General features: G+C 38.4%; 1 protein-coding gene across 1 annotated transcript in view; it reads right to left on the bottom strand.

Annotated features, from left to right (window-relative positions):
* LOC129761403 (neuromedin-U receptor 1-like) overlaps positions 1 to 24,274 on the bottom strand; it is a 77,255-nt gene that overhangs the window by 20,184 nt on the left and 32,797 nt on the right. The window contains exons 2-3 of the mRNA XM_055759122.1: positions 6,236 to 7,281; positions 5,952 to 6,172 (exon numbers count right to left, since the gene is read on the bottom strand). Coding sequence (XP_055615097.1) covers positions 5,952 to 6,172; positions 6,236 to 7,145 — 1,131 coding nt within the window. The 5' untranslated portion in view covers positions 7,146 to 7,281. The remainder of the gene's footprint in view (positions 1 to 5,951; positions 6,173 to 6,235; positions 7,282 to 24,274) is intronic.

Raw genomic sequence — 24,274 nt, 5'->3', positions numbered from 1 at the left:
GTGTACATTCCTGTCCAAGACGTAGAAATTTCGGGGGTCTGATGTGTGAATCAATTAAAAGTAATGGAGTCCAAAGGTAGGTCGAAAATCTGTTCGATGTTTAGGTTCTATTTCCAACACGCCTGAGAAGCGAATCAGTTGGTCATGTAGTTGCTTGTTGTGCCAACAAGAAACACTGTCCCACTTGCAGCGAGTAACATGTGGAACTTTCGAAAGATAAGAATCCTAAGTGTATTGAGGGGAGATCCCAAACGAGCTCTCTGTACGTGGAACTGTCAAAAGTAGTAGGGATACATTGAAGCGGTTTTTAAGGACCAACAGCCAATCATCACAATCATCTTCGCCACGCATCCCGTACCATAGATACGTTTCGTGTTTCGTGCAACTGCATTAAATGTAAAAAAAATGTTTGTCTCGAGCATGCAGTTATGGTATGTTCTGATTCTTACACCAATTAAACCACAATCGAATAATATGCTTTTATGTTAATTTCTAGCTCTTTATACTTTCATTAATTTTATGCAGTTGCTTACTTTCAATTAATAATAAGAAAAAAGTCGAATTTTGTGATTTGTGTTTTGTTGTTTGTTTGTTTGTTGAGTTATGGAGATTTTAAAATTATTTCAGTTCATTCGGCTCTAGCCCTGAAAAGGGCCTGTTAGCGCAACTCACTCCAGGCTCATTCTCCACCTGACGAATTTCATGCCAACTCGTTTCAGATAGTAGTGAAACATTGTGGGCGTAAAGACCTGGGTCATTTAAGCAACTTTGCATACTTGAAATATTCGAAAAACAATTAGACTACTTTTTATTTTTTTTTTATCTCATTTATTTATTTATTAGGCTCATTAGCAGTTTAGCCGTAACAGAACCGGGTTTTAATCGTGTACATGTACATATGTTTATGTTTCTATAAATTGTAAATTACACAGTCGTTAGTAGTAGCCATTTAGGCGTTAAGCTTTCTGTTCCATTACATTATGGTAAATTACACAGTAGTAGCCATTTAGGCGTAAGGGTATTCTTTCTGTTCATCCATTGTTCAGCAGACCGGACAGCGGAGACAGTTGATATTGATCATTGTTGAGTTATTTATAGAACAGCAGCCCGATGTGTCTTGCAGAGCAGAGCAGTTGCATGGATGATCGATCTTATTTCGACCGTGGATCGTTCTCCATCGCTGACGATTGTTGCGTGGACGTAGTTATTCTATAACAACACAAAGATGGTCAATTGAGGGCCCTGAGTTTGAACTCACGATCGATCGCTTGGTAAGCGAACGCGTAACCAAGTGGCTACGAAGACCCCCTTAGACTACTTTTTGGGAAAAGCCAAATTTTTTTTTTTTAAATTTATAACTTGAAAACTATGATACCTACAAAATAATTATCAATGAATGAAATGTAGGAAATTGTTTAAGTTTTCACAAAAAATTACCAAAAAATTTTGGAAAAAAAATTTGCATGCAAAAAAGTTATTTTAAAATTTAAAATTAATTTTTCTCAAAAATGTATTTTTTTAATTTTAAAAAATATATATGAATAGCCCTTACAATTTTGAACAAGTCGTCCATACATTGGAAGATGGGCACTTTTAAAGGGAAAAAGGTTTTCGAACAACAACTTTTTTCATGTTTTCTTTGGAAAAAATACAACTTATCCCAATTTTGTTTAAAGTCAAGATAGCGATATGGTGCATCCGACAAAATTTTAGATCTTGTTAAAATATAAACTTTTGTCGAAGACATGAACTTTCTATCTTTTATAGTTTTTGGAATATATGTCATTTTTGTATGAGGACTCCTGAAAAAAATAATGTTTTGCTCGTAACATTTTTGTGTGTAAATTCTCTCGTTTGACATGTTCTTGACATGTTTCTTAATAGAGAAAAGTTAGCAGAGTATTTAAAGTGCGATAATTTATACATGAAAATGTTACGCATTGAACATTAATAGCATTTTTTCAAAGAAAAACATGAAAAAGTTGTTGTTCGAAAACTTTTTCCATGTAAATGTGCCCATCTTCCAATGTATGGAAAACTTGTTGAAAATTTTAAGGGTTATTTATATCTATTTCTTTCAGAATTTTGAAAGCATATACTTTTTCTTTTTTTAAATTCCGAAAAAAATAGCCCTTAGAATTTCCAACAAGTTTTCCATACATCGGACGATAGGCACATTTACATGGAAAAAAGTTTTCAAATAACAACTTTTTCATTTTTTTCTTTGAAAAAATACCATTAATATTTAATGCGTAACATTTTCATGTATAAATTATCGCTATTTAAATGCTCTGTTAACTTTTCTCTATTTGGAAGCATGTCAAGAACATGTCAAACGTGAGACTTTACACACAAAAATGTTACGAACCAAACATTATTTTTTTCAGGAGCCTTCATACAAAAATGACATATATTCCAAAAATTATAACAGATACAAAGTTGATGTCTGCGACAAAAGTTCACATTATAATAAGAACTAAAACTTTGTCGAATACACTATATCGCTATCATGACTTTCAACAAAATTAGGATTAGTTGTATTTTTTCAAAGAAAATATCAAAAAGTTGTTGTTAGAAAAACTTTTTCCCTGTAAAAGTGCCCTTCTTCCGATGTATGGACGACCTGTTGGAAATTCTAAGGGCTATTCATGTATATATTTTTGGGAATTTAAAAAAAATACGTTTTTGAGAAAAATGAATTTTAATTTTTAAAATAACTTTTTTTCCAGCGAAATTTTTTCCCAAAAATTTTTTGGTATTTTTTCGTAAAAATTTAAACAACAACAGTTCATCGTTTGACAAAAATTTTGTAGGTATCTGTGTGATACACAATGAAAGAACGACCAATTTAACGATGTGTTCTCTCAAACATATGACACGTAGGGTGAACGCTTAGTTGTGACGTCATGACAGCGGCGTGAAAGACATCGACACCGCATAAACCTTTGCTTAGTAATCATTGGCCCTGGACTTCACTTTCATCATCAACGAGCACGAGGTAAGACATTTCTCCGTTAGAATAGATACGCTGGGTGATTCCTAAAGAAAGATATATTTATGAAACACACATTGGCGATCCTGCCAGGAGTTGCTTAATAAAGCAACATTTAAAATCCTGGAACCTGATAATTTATTGTCAAGGTTTCAATAAATAAAAAAATTGTGAAAAGGGAATCACCCAGCTATTCGAAGAATTTAGTTTATGTCAATTCCTTTCAACGTAAAACTAAAAGTGTTGAAGCGGAACGGGATGTCCGCGATCAGACAGACAGGTTTCAGCGGAACGGGATGTCCGCAGTGATTTGGCCGAATGGAGTGTGTAGAGTAGTGGCGGAACGGGATGTCCGTAGTGAAGGCGGAACGGGATGTCCGCAGTGATGTGACGGAACGGGATGTCCGCAGATTTGCATTGTGATGAAAATTCAAAAGGAGTGTCCTCAGTATTTTGGCGGAACGGGATGTTCGCAAATTGCTCGTAGTGCAAAAAACTCTGTGTTTGAGCGGAACGGGATGTCCGCAGAGTAAAATGCCCAAAATTCAAACAGACTCAAATGTCGTTGCGACTATCCTTCTAGCGTTACAGAACGCCCATATTGGATCAATGTTCCGCAGTGTCTAAGAATACTTAGTCTAGATCTCACAGATTCATTTAGTCAAGAACTACCACATGATAAACTGTGCCAGTACAATTCCTTGCGACATGCTCCCGTATGTTAGTGGCAGTTATATTGCCTTTTCTTTGTGCGGTGTTCATCCCTAAATGTGAGACGATCAACGGAGAAGATATTGTATATTTGCCTTTACTTGAAATGTGCAAGATAACACTGAAACCATGTCGATTGTTGAATAACACGAGTTATTAAACCGAGTATCTAAAAAATATAACGAAACGTTGCATCCCTCCAAGTGTAAAAAAGTTTGGGAAGTGATGAAATTCAACGCAACATGATCTGTGGATTGCATTGCAAGGATCCACTGTACACCGATTACGAGCATCGTCAGATTCATTAACTCGTCGCCTGGGGAAAAGCAATTCAATATGTTCACCATTGCTATTTTTCGTCGTTGATTGGCACAATGCGAACAAATATTCTGCGTTAACGATCTTTGGCTAGCACAGTTCACGCAACATTTTTCATCGTTGCAATGATTTGGTTCGCCACCTGCACCTACGTGTGGCACATGAACTTCAAGGCGACCTAAAAATCCATTATCGAATCACTAAGGAATAATCGTATATCCTTTCAATTGTGTGGTTCTTGCCTCTGGTTTTGAGTGAAGGAAATCACGTAGTTGAGACTTGTTTCGTGGATTATGCAAATCGTCCCATAAGAGGGTTTCTTCCAGATCCTTAGAGATCTTTAGATAAACATGCAATATTATTGGCGAATACTTTTTGTGTACGAGTATTGTTGACGATAATTAAGTTGAAAATTTCCTGCGAAAATCTTTCGGATGGGAATCTGTTCCATGTTTACATTCTTGTTCCTCGAGGCAACAATTTTCTGGTTTTTTGGGAAGGGGAATCGACAGCAGCATTTTTCGATATTGCTCCCAATGCAAGTACAACATTGCAAAGGTTGGTACCCGATGCAACATCAGTGTGTGGAAAATCAAGTTAGCATGAATAGAGGATTGTTTGGTCGCACGTTGAAGGTTATTTTCTGAACTATTGCGTATTTATCAATCAAGTTAGTTGTACAAACAAAAAGATTACTATTATCAGCGTGTACAATTCTGCGCTTTTTTGAGAAGAGGGAAGATGTGTGATACACAATGAAAGAACGACCAATTTAACGATGTGTTCTCTCACAATCAAAAGATGTTCTGTTGCACTGAAGAGTTAATTAGAGTTAAATATCGTACATTCTCTTAGTGATGAACAAATGAATTAAATGAAACCGTTCTGTAGTTTTACGTTAACAATGCGATCGTGAATAAGACACCCCCTTCTATATTCATGTTGGTTGGAAAAGGGATGTCCGGGCTCTGGTGCGAGTCAGAACGAGAGAGAATTCTTCTTTGGGCCAACCCTTTGTGATACACAAGCATGCGAACTAGAACGTCATGATCGCTTTCGTTGCGGAATCAATCATATCTCGCTGGCATCGAAGATATGTTTGAGTTAAATAATAAGCATTTAAAAATATTTTGACAACATTTCAGCTGAAACTCGTGCGAACATAAGTTACACCAAAGTAACCGCACATTTTTTTTCTTGTTAAACAGCTTCGCGGATGATTCTTGTTGGCATTGTATGAACTACTATGAATCTTGACAAAGGAAAACAATATACTCTCAACTTTTTTTACTCACAAATTCAGTTTTCTACTCACATCGTTAAAGAGCTACAGTTCAATTTGTGTGTACAATTTACATCGAATACACCCTTTATCTTGGTTCAACCGTTAAAATCGTTATAAGTTATCTACAGTCCCCCAACATAAGATGACGTAACGGCTAACGTTCAAAGTTCAACTCGTAATTATGACGTAAAAAGTCTACAATTTAGGAACTTTGCAGGAGCGCGCGCGAGAGTTACCCAGAGTCGGTGCGTGGGTTTATTTAACAAACAAACGTAAATCATTCCGGGAGGTGATTAAAGTTTCTTGTTTATTTCCTGCACAGAAGGAAGCAGCAAGAACTGAGTGATTGATCTTTCCGTCGCATTCGAAATCAACACGACCGCGTCTTCGCTTCAAACGTTTCGAATCAAACGGCGAAGGGTTCGAAAAGTTTGTTGCAATGCTGTATTTAGACGGTTCCCGGGCTAATTTTATAATGATATCTCAGGATGGCACATTTCTTCGCTGCCCTTTACTGTCAACACAAGAAAAACAAGATGATTAAGCGTGAGAAGATTAGAGAGTAGCATCAGGTGTCTGCTGGGTGTTGGGTGAAATTGAAGGCGAGACATAATGATAGTGTGAAGTGAAAGTTAGTTCTCTTACCTTGAAAGCTTGACGAAATTTGTTGCTCATTATGTTGTACAGCAGTGGGTTGATGCAGGTTGATAGATAATACAGGATGCCCGAAATATAAGTGGTTATCACGAACAGCTTGAGAATCAATGGATCGCTGGGTTGATGGTCCTTGTCAACGCCGTAAATGTACACTAGCCGTTGCGCATGGAAAGGTGCCCAGCAGATGAAAAATGCCACCACAACCGCAACTGAGAGAGAAAAGAAAAAACACTTGGAATTTTGGAAGGATGACCTACGGATCGATAGTTTACCTAACATTTTCAGAACCCTTCTCGTTCCTTGGCTCGTTCCCTGCTGGCGAGCATTCGGACAGGCATTGCACCGTCGTTGCAGCGTTCCGTCGCGCTGCATCATTGTGGAAGACCGAAGTTTGAGCCCTATCAACGCGTAGAGCACCGTGATCAGTGTCATTGGTGCGAAAAAGAACAGAAAAGTTGACAGCTCGAACGAGTGCTGGATAATGATCCGCTTCACCACACACTGGTCCACACCTGATTGGTTTGTTACCCCGAATTGGAGCGCCTGCGGAACGGCGGACACAATGGCCACGATCCACACGGCGAAAATGAATCGAATGGCTCGGGAAAGTTTGGACATTGTGTGGGACAAAAATGGATGGCATATTGCCACATAGCGTTCCACGGTGAACGCCGTGATTGTCAGGACGGTGGCGTTGGCCGATGTTTCCGCTGCAATTCCTCGCACCACACAAAACAGCTCCCCGAAAATGTACGGATATTTGCTCCAGATAAAGTAGATCTCTTGCGGGACTCCCGAAACCAATAATAGAAAATCCGATATGGCCAAACTGAACAGGTAATAATTGGTTGCCGTGTGCATTGATTTGTTTTTCGCTATCACAATACACGTGCTTATGTTGCCGACCACTCCGGTGAGAAAAATTAGCACGTATACTATAGTTATCGGTATCACCACATACAGGGGATCTCGCTTCGGGCCATAAATAGCCGTTAAGTTGTCGATTGTGTTGTCATAAACGCCGCCATGATTAGCTGATGTCATATCGGAGGGCAACCCCGACTCTCCCGCGTAGATTAAGTCCAACACGGTTGTGGTGTTGATTATCACAGGCGCGAAGGTTTCATTTTCATGCCGAATTGCTACTTGTTTCATTCCATATGTTTCGTTTGTGCTGAGCATTATTATTTTTGTGTGTTCATCTCGTCATTATATATACTCGATTGTAACCAAAAACACTCATGCTGCCAAATAGTGCTCCCACGCGGTGCTCATGAGGTTGATGTGTTTCCTTCATACTGGTGGGAAGTTCTGTGCCCTGAAAGACGGACAAATCAAACGATTAAACACGATTAATTGATTTACTTATTTATGGTGTCATAAATGATAATATTATCGAAGCTCAAAGTATATCAATCTAATTATTATAATGATGAGCAAAGACTCCAGGCGTGAGTGGACTAAACTAATGGAAACATAAACTAGATTCTCGTCATTTACACATCATCGCCTGACAGCCAAAAGGTTAATATCAAGAATACGCCAAGGGCAACGGTGAATGATATGCTGTAACTAAATGCCACTGGAATTTGACCGTTTGCCTTCCAAGACGATGCTAATTGTGGTGGATAATTATTTACCTTAGACAGGAGAAGAGCTACGGATGATTATTCTGCTCTGACAATTTTGATGACTAAAATATGAAATGACTTTTTAACTTCTTCCTTTCTCTTCAACCATTTTCAATTTCGATTGTGTGTATTCACTACGCATACTGAAACATCGATTTTTCAATTTCGTTTTCATTCTGCCGACATTTCCTCTGAATTTGAAAGCAGGTGCTTTCACTTGACGATTGAAACTATCCTATCAATTAAGGAGTGTATCGAACACTAGTCTTAAACTTTCAATCATCAGAATAAAACTTAAAACGTTCAGAAAGTGTTTACAAAAGTGAATTTTATTAAAGAGTTTTACGTTTACATAGCAATGATATAAAAAAAATCAAGCTTATTGTTGATTTCTAAAAAATGATCGAACCTTAGATTTAACTCCACTTATCAAATTCTGCACAGTAGTCTTTGTGCACTTTCTGGATGCTGCAGACCAATTCTTCTTGAACTCTGACATATTTTAAGATACTATACCTTCCTTCTTGTTCCTGGCTTTAACAATTGCCCAGTAACTTTCGATTGGCCGCAGCTGAAGACAGTTAGGTGGTTTGAGGTCTTTTTCGACGAACATGATGTTGTTCTCCGAAAACCGTTGTAGAGCGAGCGTTGTAATGTGTCGATGCCAAATTCGGCCAGAATAGAGGAGGTACCTCGTGCTTTCTATAAAGTGGAAGCAATCTCTTCTTCAAGCATTCTTCCACATAAATTTGAGCATATATAGGTCCTTTTGTGGAAAAAAATTACGATCGCATGTCACACGGCTTGCCAAACATGCACTTTTTGGCCGAATTTTTCAATCGCAACAGCCGTATCCACTAATGGTACACTCTCTCCAATCTTTTTGGTATAAAATTGAGGTCCCGGCAGCGTTCTGGAATCTTCTTTGACGTATGTTTTGCCATCTATGAGAATGCACTGGTTGGGATTGTTCAAAATACGCTCATATAGCTTTCGAGCTCATGTTTAAGCGTGATCTTGCTGCTCCGGTGTTTGTTTGGCCACTGTTTTGCTTTCTATAGGTCTTAAGACCATGTCTCTGTTTAATCCGCTGAATCATCCCAACACTGGTTTTGAACTTTCCGGCCAAATCACGAATAGATGCAGACCTGTTCTTCTGAATATAATTTTCGATCCGATTCAGCATTACTTGGTCCGGGTTTAACACATTCCGGAAACTTGGATTTTGCTATTTCGTGGTATGTAAAACCCTTTTTGTATGCACCAATTGTGCAGAATTTTCTTTTTTGTTTCCAAATCAGTCCGCGACATTTCGAAAACAACTTTCTGACCGCGACCAAATGACTTGAATTTCGGTTTTTTGACATGTAAACAAAGCGTGCTCTGATTACACGACAAAAAAGATTCACCCGTTTGTGTGTAATATCATGTCAAATGTACGCATTACATCGATTCAGTTTCAATAGGAATATAAAATAATTCTCATACAAGGGGGAAATAAAAGCTTATGGCAATGCCAGGAAAAGACCAACGAAACTAGATAAATTTCCCGATCAAATACAAACAGTTTCTGTCGAATAACTCTATTTATCCGCGAACAATGACTATTTGAAAATTGACAAAATTTTGTTTGACCCGACTGTTCTCGTTTATCCGTTGTATTTGTTTTTCAAAAAGCTATGAAAAACACTGTTCAATTTTTTATTGAAAAAAGCAAACTTTCGGAATGAATATAGAATATTTTTTTTTTTTTTTTTTTTTTCTTTATTATAGTGACTTTCAACACATTTCGGCTGGTTCGTCACTTTTACTTCCATTTTTGGAAGAATGTCGGGAGTGAGAATTGAACTCGTGATCTCTGCGTGAGAGGTATGGATGTTACCACTACGCCAGATCGCCTCCCCTATATAGAATATTATTATCCCATTGCAGGCCAGCTTCGGGCTGGCTTGTAAGTAGGTCATTCTTTCAACGCAAATGTTCAATGTTTTTCCAACGTTTTCGGTCCCTATTTAACGAACAGCATGCTCATGATGTTATTTTGATCAGCCTACAATTTTGTTTTTAGTATATTCTTCTATATTGATGTAGATCGAGAAAAAAGAATTAATGTTAATATGAATTAAAGCACTCATAGCAGCAAATTTGCACAACTGTTCAATTTCTCACATGAAATACTGCTGTCAAAAAATGGTCCCACAATAGTCATGAAGCGATGCATCAGTTTGCATTTTTCAATGAGAATTTCCATGTTCTGTTCCGATATATTCACGATAAACTAGGTTTCTTTTTCCATCAATGAGCCATTTTTTTTGCAACTCCCCTTTGATGTCTTGTATCGTTGTCAACATCAAGTTTTGTCGTTCGATTTGTGCCAAACCATATGTGTAGGTGGATGGGGATTGCTCAAAAAGCATGTATTTGCGCAAATAATTAGATGGCCAAATCCACCACTCGATTGACAATCATTTCGAACATGTGTAGCCTTCCTGGCTGTTCCGTTGTTGCGTAGGTTTCCTTCTGAGACCGAACACGTCCTAGATGTGGGTATTGGGAAGCCAGGATATATGTGAGAACACCATGTTGTCCCAATCAAGATTCATGCTTGGGTATCGTGAAAGCTCACCTATGATTTTCCGTTAATACTGGCCTCCGGAAAGGTAGGCTTCCTACGTTCGGGAAAGAAGTTCAAACAGGTGGAAACACAAATGATTATTCCTTTTTCGATTCAATTTGGCTGAGTAGGTCTTAGCACCGTTGCGAGAATCACTGTTTGCCTAATTCTGGTCGATAGTGATTTTATGTGTCGAGCCAGGCTTGGGTCAGTCTTTCTCGTTTTTTATGTTCCGGGCATATTGACTCCGCTTTCTTACGTCAATGCGCGATGTAAAGCTAAAATTGAGTTTTTTTTTCTTGATTTTCAGAAGCCATTAGTAGGAGAAAATGCAACCTGCAATGTATTTGTGGGCCTGGCAGATATTTTCAACTTTGCTCCGGAGGAAACCGTTTGGGAGTCAGCCGATCAAAGTACCAGGTTCCACCCATTTACGATGATATCTTAATTAACAATCAGGAACAACTATACAAATCAAGCGATAGTTGGGTTCAGCGTTCTGGTGAAAATATTTAGGAGGAAAATATTACTGATTGCACGCTTATACATAACTGCTCTTTGAGATGTATGCGTGACACTAAGAGTTTCTATGTTCGTGTGTGTGCGCTATAACTCAGGAGTAAACAAAACGTAAACAAGACTCGTCCATTTTTGCAATCGTTGCTCCCAGACATGGCAAAGTGATAGCGTATTGGTGATTTATCCTGCGCGCAAATGCCGCACAGCGATTTTTTTTTATCCCATTTGTTTATTTTATTAGGCTCATTGAGCAATTCAGCTGTAACAGAGCAGAATTTATTCATGTACATTTTTATCTTACAATTTTGTTGTACATTACACTGTAGCCATTTTTAGGCGTAAGAGTATTCCTATGTTAAGTAAGTATTGAGACAAAGAAAAATTTTAATAACACTACGTTTTGTATTAACCCCCACGTCTTCAAATGTTTTTCAACGTAACTCCTAAACGTATATTTTTACCATAATGATGTATTTGGAACAGTTGTTAGAAGTTATAGTTATCATAAAATGTCATGAACATGACGGTATAACACGACAAACATATTAAAAGGACCTATTTACTATAAAAAAGATAATAAATTAGAAATATTATTTTAAATATTAGGCTGTCAAAAAAGTCCTGCGATATTTTTTTTGAATTTTCATTTGTTCATAAACTTAGTTACAATCATCTGTTTTAAGTCAAATATGCGCCGTTTTGTTCGATGACTTGTTCCCAACGAGATGCCAACTTCATAATACCCCTGTTATAGACGCTCGCTTCCTTATTGGCAAAAAACTCGGATAGCCAATTTTCACAGGCCTCTTTTGTGGCTAACTTCTGACTACCTAGCTCGTTCGCCATGGACAAAAACAGGTGGTAGTCACTTGGTGCAAGGTCCGGACTATACGGCGGATGCAAAAGAACCTCCCATCCGAGCTCCCGGAGCTTCTGGCGCGTCACCAAAGAAGTGTGTGGCCTGACGTTGTCCTGATGGAAGACAATGCGGCCTCTGTTTATCAAAGATGGCCTCTTCTTCATGAGTGCTACCTTCAAGCGGTCCAGTTGTTGGCAGTACAGGTCCGAATTGAGCGTTTGGCCATAGGGAAGCAGCTCATAATAGATTATTCCTTGACAATCCCACCAAACACACAGCAGAACCTTCCTGGCCGTTAATGAGGGCTTGGCCACCGTCTGAGCCGCTTCAGCGGGCTTCGACCACGACCGTTTGCGCTTCACGTTGTCGTAAGTGACCCACTTTTCATCGCCAGTCACCATCCGCTTCAGAAACGGGTCGATTTTGTTGCGATTCAGCAGCGATTCACTTGCGTCGATACGGTCAAAGATGTTTTTTTGCGTCAACGTGTGTGGCACCCATACATCGAGCTTCTTTGTGAATCCAAGCTTCTTCAAATGGTTAATAACGGTTTGATGACTTATCCCCAGCTCTTGGCCGATGTTACGGCTGCTACTATGTCGGTCTTTCTCAGCTAATTCAGCGATTTTGTCGCAATTTTCGACGACAGGCCTTCCGGAGCGTAGCGCATCTTCGACGACCTCTACACCAGAACGAAAACGTTGAAACCATCGTTGTGCGGTGGAAATGGAAACTGTATCGGGTCCATAAACTGCACAAGTTTTATTGGCAGCTTGAGATGCATTTTTGCCTTTGTCATAGTAGTACTGTAAAATATGTCGGATTTTCTCTTTATTTTGCTCCATAATTGCGACACTATAACTCACGAACGACTTAACCAAACAAAACACTGTCAAGGACTATATTATAGCGCGCAAAAATACCTTTCCAACAAGCTATAGTATGACTCGATACAATGAATACAACTAGAACTACGCGCTTACAACGACACCTCGCAGCAATACCGCAGGACTTTTTTGACAGCCTAATATAATATCTAGAGAATGGCTGTATTTAGAAGGAGATTTTCAATCATATCAGGATTCATAATTTGTGGCTAAAATTTATTGTTAAAATACAAAAAATCGAAGTTTCAAAAATTTATAAAAATTTGAGTTCGTTAAAAATAGTTTTATCATATTAGACTCATTTTTTGACGTTTGACGTTCATTAAGGGTGCCAAATCAGAAAACAGGTCACGTTTTTATGAAATAAAGTTAACGTTAATAACTATTTTTGCCGCGAACGGATTTTGACGATTTACATACCAAACAAGTTGGATATTCCCTAAGATTTGTTTTTTATCCTAAATATTACAATCCCTTTTTTGTAAGCGGTATAAATTGATGAAAACTAGAAGCACTTCCATTTTCCCATGCATTAGTTCGGCTTATTTGTGAGCTTCCCTAACCATGCCGTCTATAACGAGCAACTTATCGGCGATCAACGAAGTGGAATGATTTAAAGTCTCCATGAGCAAAAAAGGAGAAGAAAATCGAAGGGGCATATCTGCCTAGAGCATAAATATTGGATCTCGCTGAGGCAAACTTTCAGTAATTTTGTATGTGATTAGGTTTCGCTTGCCAGTAGCAAAACATTCTCCACTAAGGAGGACAGTTGCGCTTATCTCGAGCATGAGAAAGTAATGCAATTTTTTCGAGGACAGTGATATTAACAGAAGCGTTTCTTTTGAGAATAGCGCCAAATGATGAGAAGCGTTTATATTCCTAGTCGCTTTAAGCCACCAATGTATGACTCTGTATACTGCGAGGGCAATAATGAATCATCAATCAATTATTATCAACAGATTCTACAATAAAAAAAAAGCATTTCAGGGCGACCAAATCATTCTACGAAACAGTTATTTCTAAGATTTCGCTGCATTATAAAATAATATCCAAAGTAATAAACAAGCGACTTGAATAAAATAACATCGTAGTTCTACGTCAACAATGCCGACGTGTCTTGGACATAACCTCCTATATTTTTTAAATTTTCTAATAGTAGTACCGGTAAGTTTCTTCGTTTTTTTTTAAAAAAATAATGCTCTATTCTGCAAAAATGCTTACAAATGTAATATTCAAAGAATTGCCCATCGCTAATCACAACTTTTTCCCATTTTTCTGGCAATTCATGGATCCCTTTGCGGAAATAATCAGCCGGTTTGTCGGCTAACCACTAATCGATCCTATTATTGACTTCATCAAAATTGGAGAAGTGCTGGTCAACCAGGCCATGTTGCATCGATCGAAAAAGGTAGTAATCGGACGGAGCAATGTCTAGAGAATACGGCGGGTGGGATTGCAACATTTAAACCGTGCAAACCGCGTCTGACACGTTCGCGCAGTTGGAGCGTGGTCACCATAAACTTCCATCAAAATGCGATGACTTTCCGCAGCTTTTTGACGTAGAACTACGTCTTTCATTAAGGGTGTCAAATCAGAAAACAGGTCACGTTTTTATGAAATAAAGTTAACCTCAATAACTATTTTTGCCGCGAACGGATTTTGGCGATTTACATACTAAACGAATCGGAAATTCCGTAAGATTTGTTTAATATGCCATACATTAGAATCCCCTTGTTAGTAAATGGTTAAAATTCATGAAAACTTTAAGTGTTTTTATTTTCCCATACATTTGTTCTATCCATTTGAGTGCTTTCCCGAACAGAGCTATCAATAACGAGCAACTTATCGACGACCAACGGAGGGGAAATCGTAGGATTTAAAGTCTCCGTGAACAAAGGAAAAGAAGAAGAATGAAGGGGAATACTTGCCTAGAGTATAAACAGTGGATCCCGCTGAGGCAAACTTTCATTCGGCATCGGACTGTTAAGTAATCCAGTTCACTTTGCTTTCGCTGCGCTTCGATCTAAGATTGGACCCCACCAGTGGTAATCCAACTTGGAAATCGTCGTTTGATTTTTCTGTTCGTTTTTCGCGTTATTCGTATCGTGTGTTCTTCTTTCCGCGTCATAAATTGGAGGCTTCGCGTAGTGTGCGATGAGCAAGAGGAAGAGGAAGGCAGGCTCGAGCCCTGCAAAAAACGAACGTATTGCCAGGGGCAATAAATTTTCGAGGTAAGCGTCATCTAATGATGCACGCGGTGTTGGTGCAGTGAAAAGCGCTCGCACTGAACCGAGCCTTCGCGAATGTGACACCGCACCGAACAACAGCGAAGTAGACGATTTCGGCGCGTCGGTCGAAAATGTAAATGCCCAGGCAGCAACCAAAATCAAGCTCCCCCCGCTGGTGGTGAAGGCGGTCGCTCTTGACAAACTCATCAGCGAATTCGCATCGATGGGTGTTACAGCAGAGTACAAGCTGTGTGGCATAATTCGATCCTTTTCCAAGCAGTTAACATTGTTTATTTTCCGTCTTCATAAGGGCTTCGTTTGTGCCTTTGAGAATGCATCAATGCATTAAACTGACGTTATGGCGAAGCAGACGTTAAGGTTGTGCACCAAAAAATTATTTGGGAATACTAAGCATCTTGAATATCTTACTGGAATGTTATAAGTTATTTGGGTTCGCGTCGCAGTCGCAAAACTGCCTTCAACTAGGATTGCATTTGCGCTAATATTGATCATAATGAAGCATTGCTACTGTTTTCGAGGTTGTTATTAACAAAAAAAGTTTATTTCTCTTGTTTAGTCATCAAGAAAGTAAATGTTCTGGAATTTTGTATGTGATTAGGTTTTGCTTGCCAGTAGCAAAACTTCCTCCACTAAAGGAGACAGCTGCGCTTATCTCGAGCATAAGAAAGTAATGCAACTCTTTTCGAGGCCAGTAATATTAACAGAAGCGTTTCTTTTGAGAATAGCGCAAAATGATGAGAAATGTTTATATTGTTAATAGTTTCAAGCCACCAATGTATGGCTCTGTATGCATGCTATGGTGAACGCTTGTTTGGCGCTTGGTTTACGCTTAGTTTGTACGAACGATATCTAGAGGTGCGATTCCTTTGAGGCAATACTAAATAACATGTAGCATGATATTTGATACTTGCAAGTGTTGTCATTGTTGATGTTTACATGCGGTGCCAAAGATATATTGATGTAGTTATGAGATATGGAATAATGGTGCTGGTGCAACATGTATATAATCGACTGTAGCCGAGTCTATGTCAATTTCGAAATAGGCCACCGGAATAGCCTTCAGGGTAAATTTTCAATGCATTGACATGAAATAAATGGCGACATACGATTGTTTTGCGAGGGCAGGATTGAATCATCAATCAATTATCGTCAACTGATTCTACAATGAAAAAATCATTTCAGAGATTATTCTACTAAGCAGTTGTTTCTAAAATTTCACAGCATTATAGAATAATATCCGATAATAACAAGCGACTTCTATAGAATAACAGCGTAGTTCTACGTCAACAATGCGGTCGTATGTTGGACATAACCTCCTATATTTTTCTTCATATTGAAGTAATGAAGTAACACTCCCCGCAAAAACACTTTCGCTGGTACGAAATTCAACATATTCGAAGTGGCAAAAAACTATGTTGTTTACGCTTCAACTTTTTGACACAAAAAAAAAACGCGCAATGACAGTAGCTTTCCAACGAATGTCTGGAAATTCGATTCACTGGAAAAATAAACAAGTTACGCCATCTGTTGTAAAACCGAAGAAACTTACCGGTACACCTAATAGTTAGCGGGATTTTTTTTTCATCCAAACACCCCCATCTCGAAGAAATTCTCACTAGAACTTCCTGTAGTTGGGCTCCATTTGATTTAAAACATAGAAGAACGAAATGAACTCGATTTTTTTGTTTCTCCCCAATATTTTTGGGCACCACGTGGGCACACGGCAGGATGGAACTTTGTAGAGTATTTCGGGACATGAAAGTTGAAGTTTCGAAATGATAACAATGATGTCTTAATACGTTGTTTTTTCTGATCTGTTCCTCTGATTTTTTTTTGTCAAGTGTATGTCCATTATCCAACACATCTTTATTGAAACAACAATCTCAATAAGAATTAGTCACATGAAAAACTCACATTTAGGGTAGCCACTATGTGGAATTGCTCTTCTGTGTCAACAAACATCCTTTCTGGAAGGACAATCGAGCGTGGGAATCAACATTGGCGCACATGGCAATGTAACATGAAATAAAATAAACTAGTGGGACGTCACCATGTGGCCTCCCACCACAGTGAATGTTCCGCTTTTTCCTAGCAATTCATAATCACAGAAATTAGTGGGTTTCGGCCAGATTCATTGGTTGTTGCGCGAATTGCGTTTTAACGCCGTCTCCCGGGTGATGCAGCCAATTTCTTTTTTCCCGAGATGTTCTCGGGGTGATTCTTTGTTTGCCACCACCCTCTCTCGCATGTGGTGTCTGAAGGGCGTAATTGCTTTTCCGACTCCGCGAAGCCGAATGTTGAGTGCATGTCTAAAAATATAACAACTGGAGTGGCGCCGAAGCTCGAAACAGACTGAATGAATGCGTTGTATTAAAATTTCAAACAAACATCGTTTCAACTTCAAACCGTGCTCAACCGTGGAACCCATATAACGTGAGTTAGTGGAGAAATTGATACGAATAAAACACCATTTCACGGGTGTCCCAATTCTTAACACGGTTTCATGACGCGGGAGGGTTTGAATCTATCCCGGATTAGATTTGGGAGTTGGGGCAAGGGATCTATGAAACGACTAATGCGTTCCAGTTCGATGAATCGTTTCACGTCAACGGAGAGGAGCGGAACTCCGTGTTTGTCGAAGGACGACCGACGACGCCTTCGAACGTAATCCACTCTCGTTTTTAATGTCAGCCGGCAGCTGGTCCAAGGATCGCGCGCGCCTTACATGCCACAAATCTGGTGAAATGTATTTTTATATTTCTTTTTATGTTTCAAACAACCGGGCACCCACCACCCCCTTCTCCCCTTCACTGTGGCGTTCTAATTCCAGCAGTCGTCGTTGGACGGTTAAGGACTTTCTTATCGCAAACAAAAAAGGTAATTGTAATGTTGTCGCCCTGTGAAACTGCTGGAGGAATCGATTTATTTGTTGCCCCAAGTTTTTGGCGGAGTGGAAGGAGACCGGAGCCGGGAATCGTGCGTGGGTGCTAAAATTTGTTTCTCGGGAAAATTTTCTCTGTATCGAGTGGCAGAAGATAAGGATTTTCGCACCTTGTTGTAAAATTTTGCGTACGGATTCGGTACGCATATTTGTGTTCCGATAAACTCCCCATTCAAATGTTTACACTTCAAATGGTGCGCTGTGGATATATGCAATGCCTCGAGTGAGGTTTTTATCTGCATCTTGATACTGAAAGCATTCGGTAGCTCTTTACCTTTTTTTGATTAATTGAATTACATGGATTTTTTGGTGTACTTGGAGATTTTAAAGGTTTCACAGTGAAAGCAATCCGTAAAAAGTCGTTGAAATATTCATAAATAATCTCTCACCCATTCAACTGGGCACTCACACAATATGAGAGCGAAATCATTCATGAATATTTCAACAATTTATGGCGGATTGTTTTTACTGTAATGTACATGATTTTTGTGAGGGATGTGAATATAGGCGTTATGCGTGTAAAACATCCATTCGATGCACATAATCATCTGTTGTCATTAACCATTAAACACCCACTGTAGTCTAGAAAAGCCGTTGTCCAAGCAATTTTTTTTTAACGAACGGGGAAAAAATGTTACTTGATTCTAAATCAGCAGGTCACAGTTTTAGAGTGCGCAAAAAACCGGTTGTTAGAAGTGCTATGTGTAAACATCAGGGTTGGACACGTTCCAGTTTAAACTGGATTCTTTCATTTTTTTTCTCAATCCAGTCAAACAATTAAACAGTTTTATCCATTTTTTATATGTGTGCTTGAGTTTTACCCAAATAAATTAATATATTATCCCTCCTTCATCCTTCCTATTCCTTGATCAATTTTGATTTTCGACTTTTACCGTTCGATTCATCCAAGATGTATTTACCTTTAAAGTAATAGATCAATCTTTCTTGTCTTACACGTTCTTTGTATTCACGGGTATAGTCTCTAGTATAGAGACACGAATTTTGAACGTTTTCTTATGCTCCGTAAAAATAAAACAAAGAGTATTTTTAGTATACCTTATACCATTAGTTGTTTATCCACCAAAAATATGTTTTTCATTGTTTTTTTTTCTGAAATTTAAACAGACCAAAAAGTACATGAATTTTTTTGATGCGGGTAATATGGACTTATAGTGGGGGAATATGGGCAGGTTGGTAATATACGAAGCGTAAAAGTTTATCGCTCGCGAGAGAACTAATTCTATTGAACCACGAATGTCCGCTAAATAATGGAAAAATCGAATTAATCCACCTAGAAGTAATATTGTGCTTTTCAGCAGCATAAACGAACAGACCCTCAACTATTTTGCTTTTGGTTCCAGTCAGCTTCTAGTCAGTCCACCTTTGACGATTTGATTTCTGTTTATAGTCGCAGGGAATTTCTTATGAATAGAATAAACAGACTTTTCACAGTCCATCTCACTCCAGCTGGCAACTGTCCGTTTCACCCCACATGTACAATTATTTGAAGAATTGAAATTTCCCACTTTAAAATGTATTTTACTTTTTCGTACGTACCTGATATTTCTTCTCCGTTAACCAAATATAACCATCAGCGAATTGAATTTTAAAATTAAACCATTCAAAATGTTTAATGTCGAGGCCGCAAAAATCACATCCACACGCAGAATCATATATAATTTTCGCTATTTGTTTCCCTTTTCCACTTTTGATCACTATTCATTGTCATAGGATGATTTAAATATTAGAGAATAACATGTAGAAGAGCTTCCCATTAAAAAAAAATTAAATTCATAATGTAACTATATAAATCAACCATCTGTCTATATTACTCCCACTGTCCGTTATACCTGCACCTTCCGGCACCCGCACCTGGAAAAGTTTTGTTCTAGCTTTTGCGTAGCACCACTGTTTTTAGGAGTCGCCGTTTTTCGCTAATTTTTGTAGTTTACATTATTCAGAAAACAACACACTCGTGACTTTCGCACTTCCTAACAAACCAACCGTATCTACGAAGACTTTTGAAATTATTTTGTTACCGTTTAAAAAAAACGAAAATAGCGTCTAGGAAAAAAAAAACACGCATCTCTGTAGCGTAGCCTTTCTTATCCACTGACACATGAAGTAATCCCTCCTATTCTACGCGGCGAATGACGTGAGATGGCTTAAGTCACGGGGTTCCCGAAGGCGAGTGGGGTGACTATAGTTTGTCACTAGGTGAGATTTGAAGTCGTGTCCTCATATGTGATCAACTGTGGTATCAAATAGCAGCTAAAAAGAAAGGTGGCCTCCAGAATAAAGCGGGAAACTTTGCCATCTCACCTCATTCGCCGCGCGGAACAAAGGGAAATGTAATAAAATACATGACAAGGGCGTAGTATAAAGAGGGGCATTGATTAATTCACCATACACAATGAATTACATCCGGGGCTCTGGCAAACCCTATCCCATCCAATGCAAATTGAGCGTAGGCAGCATAAAACAGGGCTCGCGCTTTGGGGGCTCACGTATTGTTTAATGTTTGGAGTCATATATGTGAATATTTGATTACGTTGGATAGTTTCCTTTGGCAAGCGATGTTCAGATACGCATCCGGAAGCTTTCTTGATGATTTGCAATCAAATCACAGCTGAAGAATCGCGCGGAGCACTTCATTTTTAATTTTAGGTTATGATTTCTATACCCATGATTTTCTATGCTAGCGACTAAAAGGCAGCCATCTTCACAATTCCTTGATTACATCAATGTCCTGGAAATAGAAGTAATGAAGATGGTGAAGGATGCTTAGCATGCGCTGCCATAACTTAGCATGCGCTGCCATAACTATTTTCAAATCGTGACGTCCAGATTTGTGTTTATGTTTAAGGTGAAGGTGGAAGCTAGCCATTGTAGTAGTATAGGTAAACCCTCTTGTAAAAATGGGGTAATAGTGTTTGTGAGAGAAGAGCAAAGCACACGTAAATAGATCAATTCACTTATCAGACTGTGTGGCGCTTCATTGACACGAGTCTTTGAATACATTTGAAAAAAAAAAACAAATAACAATTCAATACTAAAGTAAAATGTATGAACGATATGTTCCGATGAACAATTGCAAATATAAATATATATAGAAGGTGCATTTGCATATGATTCTGATTATACGCGAGCGTAACATGAGCAAATTTATAACACATGCGAATTGGGGCTCTTTTGGTATTAACAAGTTCTTCCGCATAGTAACTCGATGTTGATAATTCCTTAATATTTTCCTTCGTTGATCGTATTGTTTTCACATATATTCACGTTGGAGATCCTTAACCCTCCTCTTCGTTGGCCGAGGCATTTAGATTGAATTTAATACTTTTCCGTTTACTGTTTTTGAAAGCATAGGCAGCCGTGGCAGTGTTCCGAGCTCTGCAATACAATTTTCTTACCCAATGTTAAAGTTGCTAAAACTTACATTATAGACCCATCAAACGTAAAAATAATAATTGTATTGATATCAACACAATTTTATTCTATTGATTTTCATGACATGGGACGCTATGACTCCGGAATAACATTTTATTGAGTGGTTTTTATAGCTGTTTCGATGATGTTGTTTGGCATCAGTGTCGAAAAAATAACGATGCTTCCACCAATGCAAACAAAACCATTGCTGAAGATTGAAAAACGAAAATTTAACTTTCAGAGCACTTGCTCGAGTTTTCCGACGTTCTTCACTATACGGTGCGAAAGCAGATGAAAATTTAATATCTTGTGAGTAATCGATTAAAGTTTGGTTGATATTACTTGATGGGAAGTGTGCAAAAACGATCATTTTCTTCACACTGTTTCGCAAAATTATTGATTTTCTGGCGAGAGGTGAGGGAGGGAGATGAAAGAAATGAGCGCCATTGTAGCAGCCATTTGTGGCTAGCTTCCACCTTCACCTTAAATGCAAATCACATGCGAATCACGTCGCAAAAGGCAAATAAAAATGATATTTTGGTACGTCATTTTCACTCTCCCACCCTCATAGAAACAAACGAACATTCATTATTTTAAGGAAACAGAGTTGAAACCAACAGTAGGAACATTTCATGAGACATTTCGCTCATTGTTTTGGTTCTTCCATATACATTTCATATTGGATGCAATTAACTACGACACCATATTTTGCTTGTCAATACATATATGCTTCGCCTACTACTCCACTTCAATATGTACCTCATTGTAATTACCTAAGACAAGACCAGACAACTGGCTTCTTACTCTTCTTCGTCGTCCAAAAACGAAGCCATGACATGAAGATGCCAGAGCTGCCAAATATTATAAAATATCGGATTTTTCAAATTTCTATTTTAATGAATCGTAACATTTGGTTGGTGCGAATTCAATGATTATTGCATATTTTCAAATAGACAATCTCAAAAATATGCTTTAAAAGGATAAAATAAGTCTTTTAAATACCCATATCTATAATATAATCGTTTCCAAAACAAATTTGGGATTTTTTTTTAGCAAATAAATCTAATCTGACAACCGTTACAGCGTTATGCAGATTCTCATTGTCTGAACCAAAACATTCTATCTTATTATATGAGCAGGAATACAACCAAAACAACGTTAGGAAGCCATTTTATTCATACAAAACGTAATTCAAAAATAAAAATGAAGTGTAAAGCCTTAAATTGTGAGCGAAGGACGGATACTCATCCTGAGTATAAATTTTATCGGTTCCCTCAAGACAAAAATATTCGGAAAGAATGGATTCGATTTTGCGTGAACAGTGAATTAGAAGTTCCATTCTTTGAAATCAAATCAAGCACAAGAATATGTAGCGTAAGTATTAAAAACTAATTCTAAAACATATCCTAATACTAGTATATATACAGGCTCATTTTGTTGATGGGAAATACAATGAAAATGGAGTTACGAAAATTCCGACCTTAGCTGCATCCGCGAATGAGGAATGGGAAGAGATACAAAGTATTGAGAACAATTATGATTTGGTTGACGTATATGAAGGAGATAAACAACTACAGGAAGAAATATTTCGTTTGAAACATCAAATTTCCAAGCTGAAAAGGTAGTGTGTCAAAAAATATGTTATTTTCTAATATTTTATATTGATGTAACCGTTAATAGAATTGTAAAACAATGGAAGAAAAAATGTGGATATCTGACCTCGAGAATTCGTGGAAAACAACCCTTGAAGAAGCTTTTCAGAGAAGATCAAATTAAGCTATTAACAGGAGAGGTTAAAAAAGTGAAACGTTGGTCCAATGAAACGATTACGGAAAATTTACAAATTCGGTTTGCATGTCAAGGTGGATACGACAAGCTTATTCAAAAAGGCTTCCCGTTCCCATCCACGAGGACTCTACTACGCCAAATTGAAGGAGTTCGTTTCAGTCCTGGTATGTAATTATAATCATATGTCTCATCGCATGTTAATATATGAAATGATATTTTGTAGGTATTCTTGAAGATATATTCGAGCTGCTACAACATAAAGTCTCCACAATGTCGGTTGAAGAAAAGGACTGCGGATTGGTTCTAGACGAAATGAGCATAGACGAGGCAAATGAGTTTTGCCAAAATACGAAGCAGTTTGTTGGAACAACAACGCTTCCTATGTCCCAAACTTTAGCCTGTAAAGCTTTGGTATTCATGCTAGTTGGAATCGCAGCGCGCTGGAAACAGGTGGTTGCTTTCGAGTACACCGGCAACTCTATACAAAAAGAGTTTTTGAAGAATGCTGTATTGTCTGCAGTTTCAAGAGCAGAGGGAATCAGTTTGCGTGTCCATTTTATAACAACAGATTCCGGGTCCGAAAACCAGCGCATGTGGAAGGATTTGGGGATCGATATTCGTCGCAAAAATGAGACATTAAATGCTGCGATACCTCATCCAAACGCAGAGAACAGAATGCTAGAGATCATACCCGATCCCGTACACGTATTTAAAAATACAGTACATGGCTGGTTGAACAATGTCTACCTGAAAGTTCCGGATTGGTATGTTCGTGAAAAAAAGCTAACATCCAATATTGTTCATCGAGACCATTTAACCACAATCGTGAACTCCGAAATAAACAACACGTTGCGGCTTTGTCACAGACTAACGGCCTCGGATGTGTGCTTTGACAACAGAACATCTTCAATAGATAAAATGAAAGTATGCAACGCAACAAAATATTGCAACAGGACGGTGGCTGCAGCATTGAAGTTTCATGCGGAAATACGATAATTACCGGAGCTTCTTACTACCGCATGCTTCATAGAAGACTTTGCTCGATGGTTCGAGCTTATCAATAATAGGGCAGAAGAAAAAGTATTTTGTTTGAATGATCCTATGAAATATGACGAGGATATCGCTCATCTGAAGACCATGGTGCGGTTAATGTATGATCTCCAAGTAGGACACGGACATTGGAAACCATGGCAAATAAGTGTAATCGTTTGCACGAATGCAATTGTGAGGTTGACAGATCGGCTTTTGCATGAAGGACACCCACAAATATTTACATCGCGGTTCGTCCAAGATTGTCTGGAGAGTCTTTTCTCATTGATTCGTGCAAAGCAACGACGCCCAACTCCATTGCAATTCAGCAATAACTTGAAAATTGTGACTCTTTCGCAATA

Source organism: Toxorhynchites rutilus, chromosome 1, assembly GCF_029784135.1.
Source record: "Toxorhynchites rutilus septentrionalis strain SRP chromosome 1, ASM2978413v1, whole genome shotgun sequence".
NCBI lineage: Eukaryota > Metazoa > Arthropoda > Insecta > Diptera > Culicidae > Toxorhynchites > Toxorhynchites rutilus.
The sequence above is the reverse complement of the archived record's forward strand: the minus strand, read 5'-3'. Positions and strand labels throughout refer to the sequence as shown.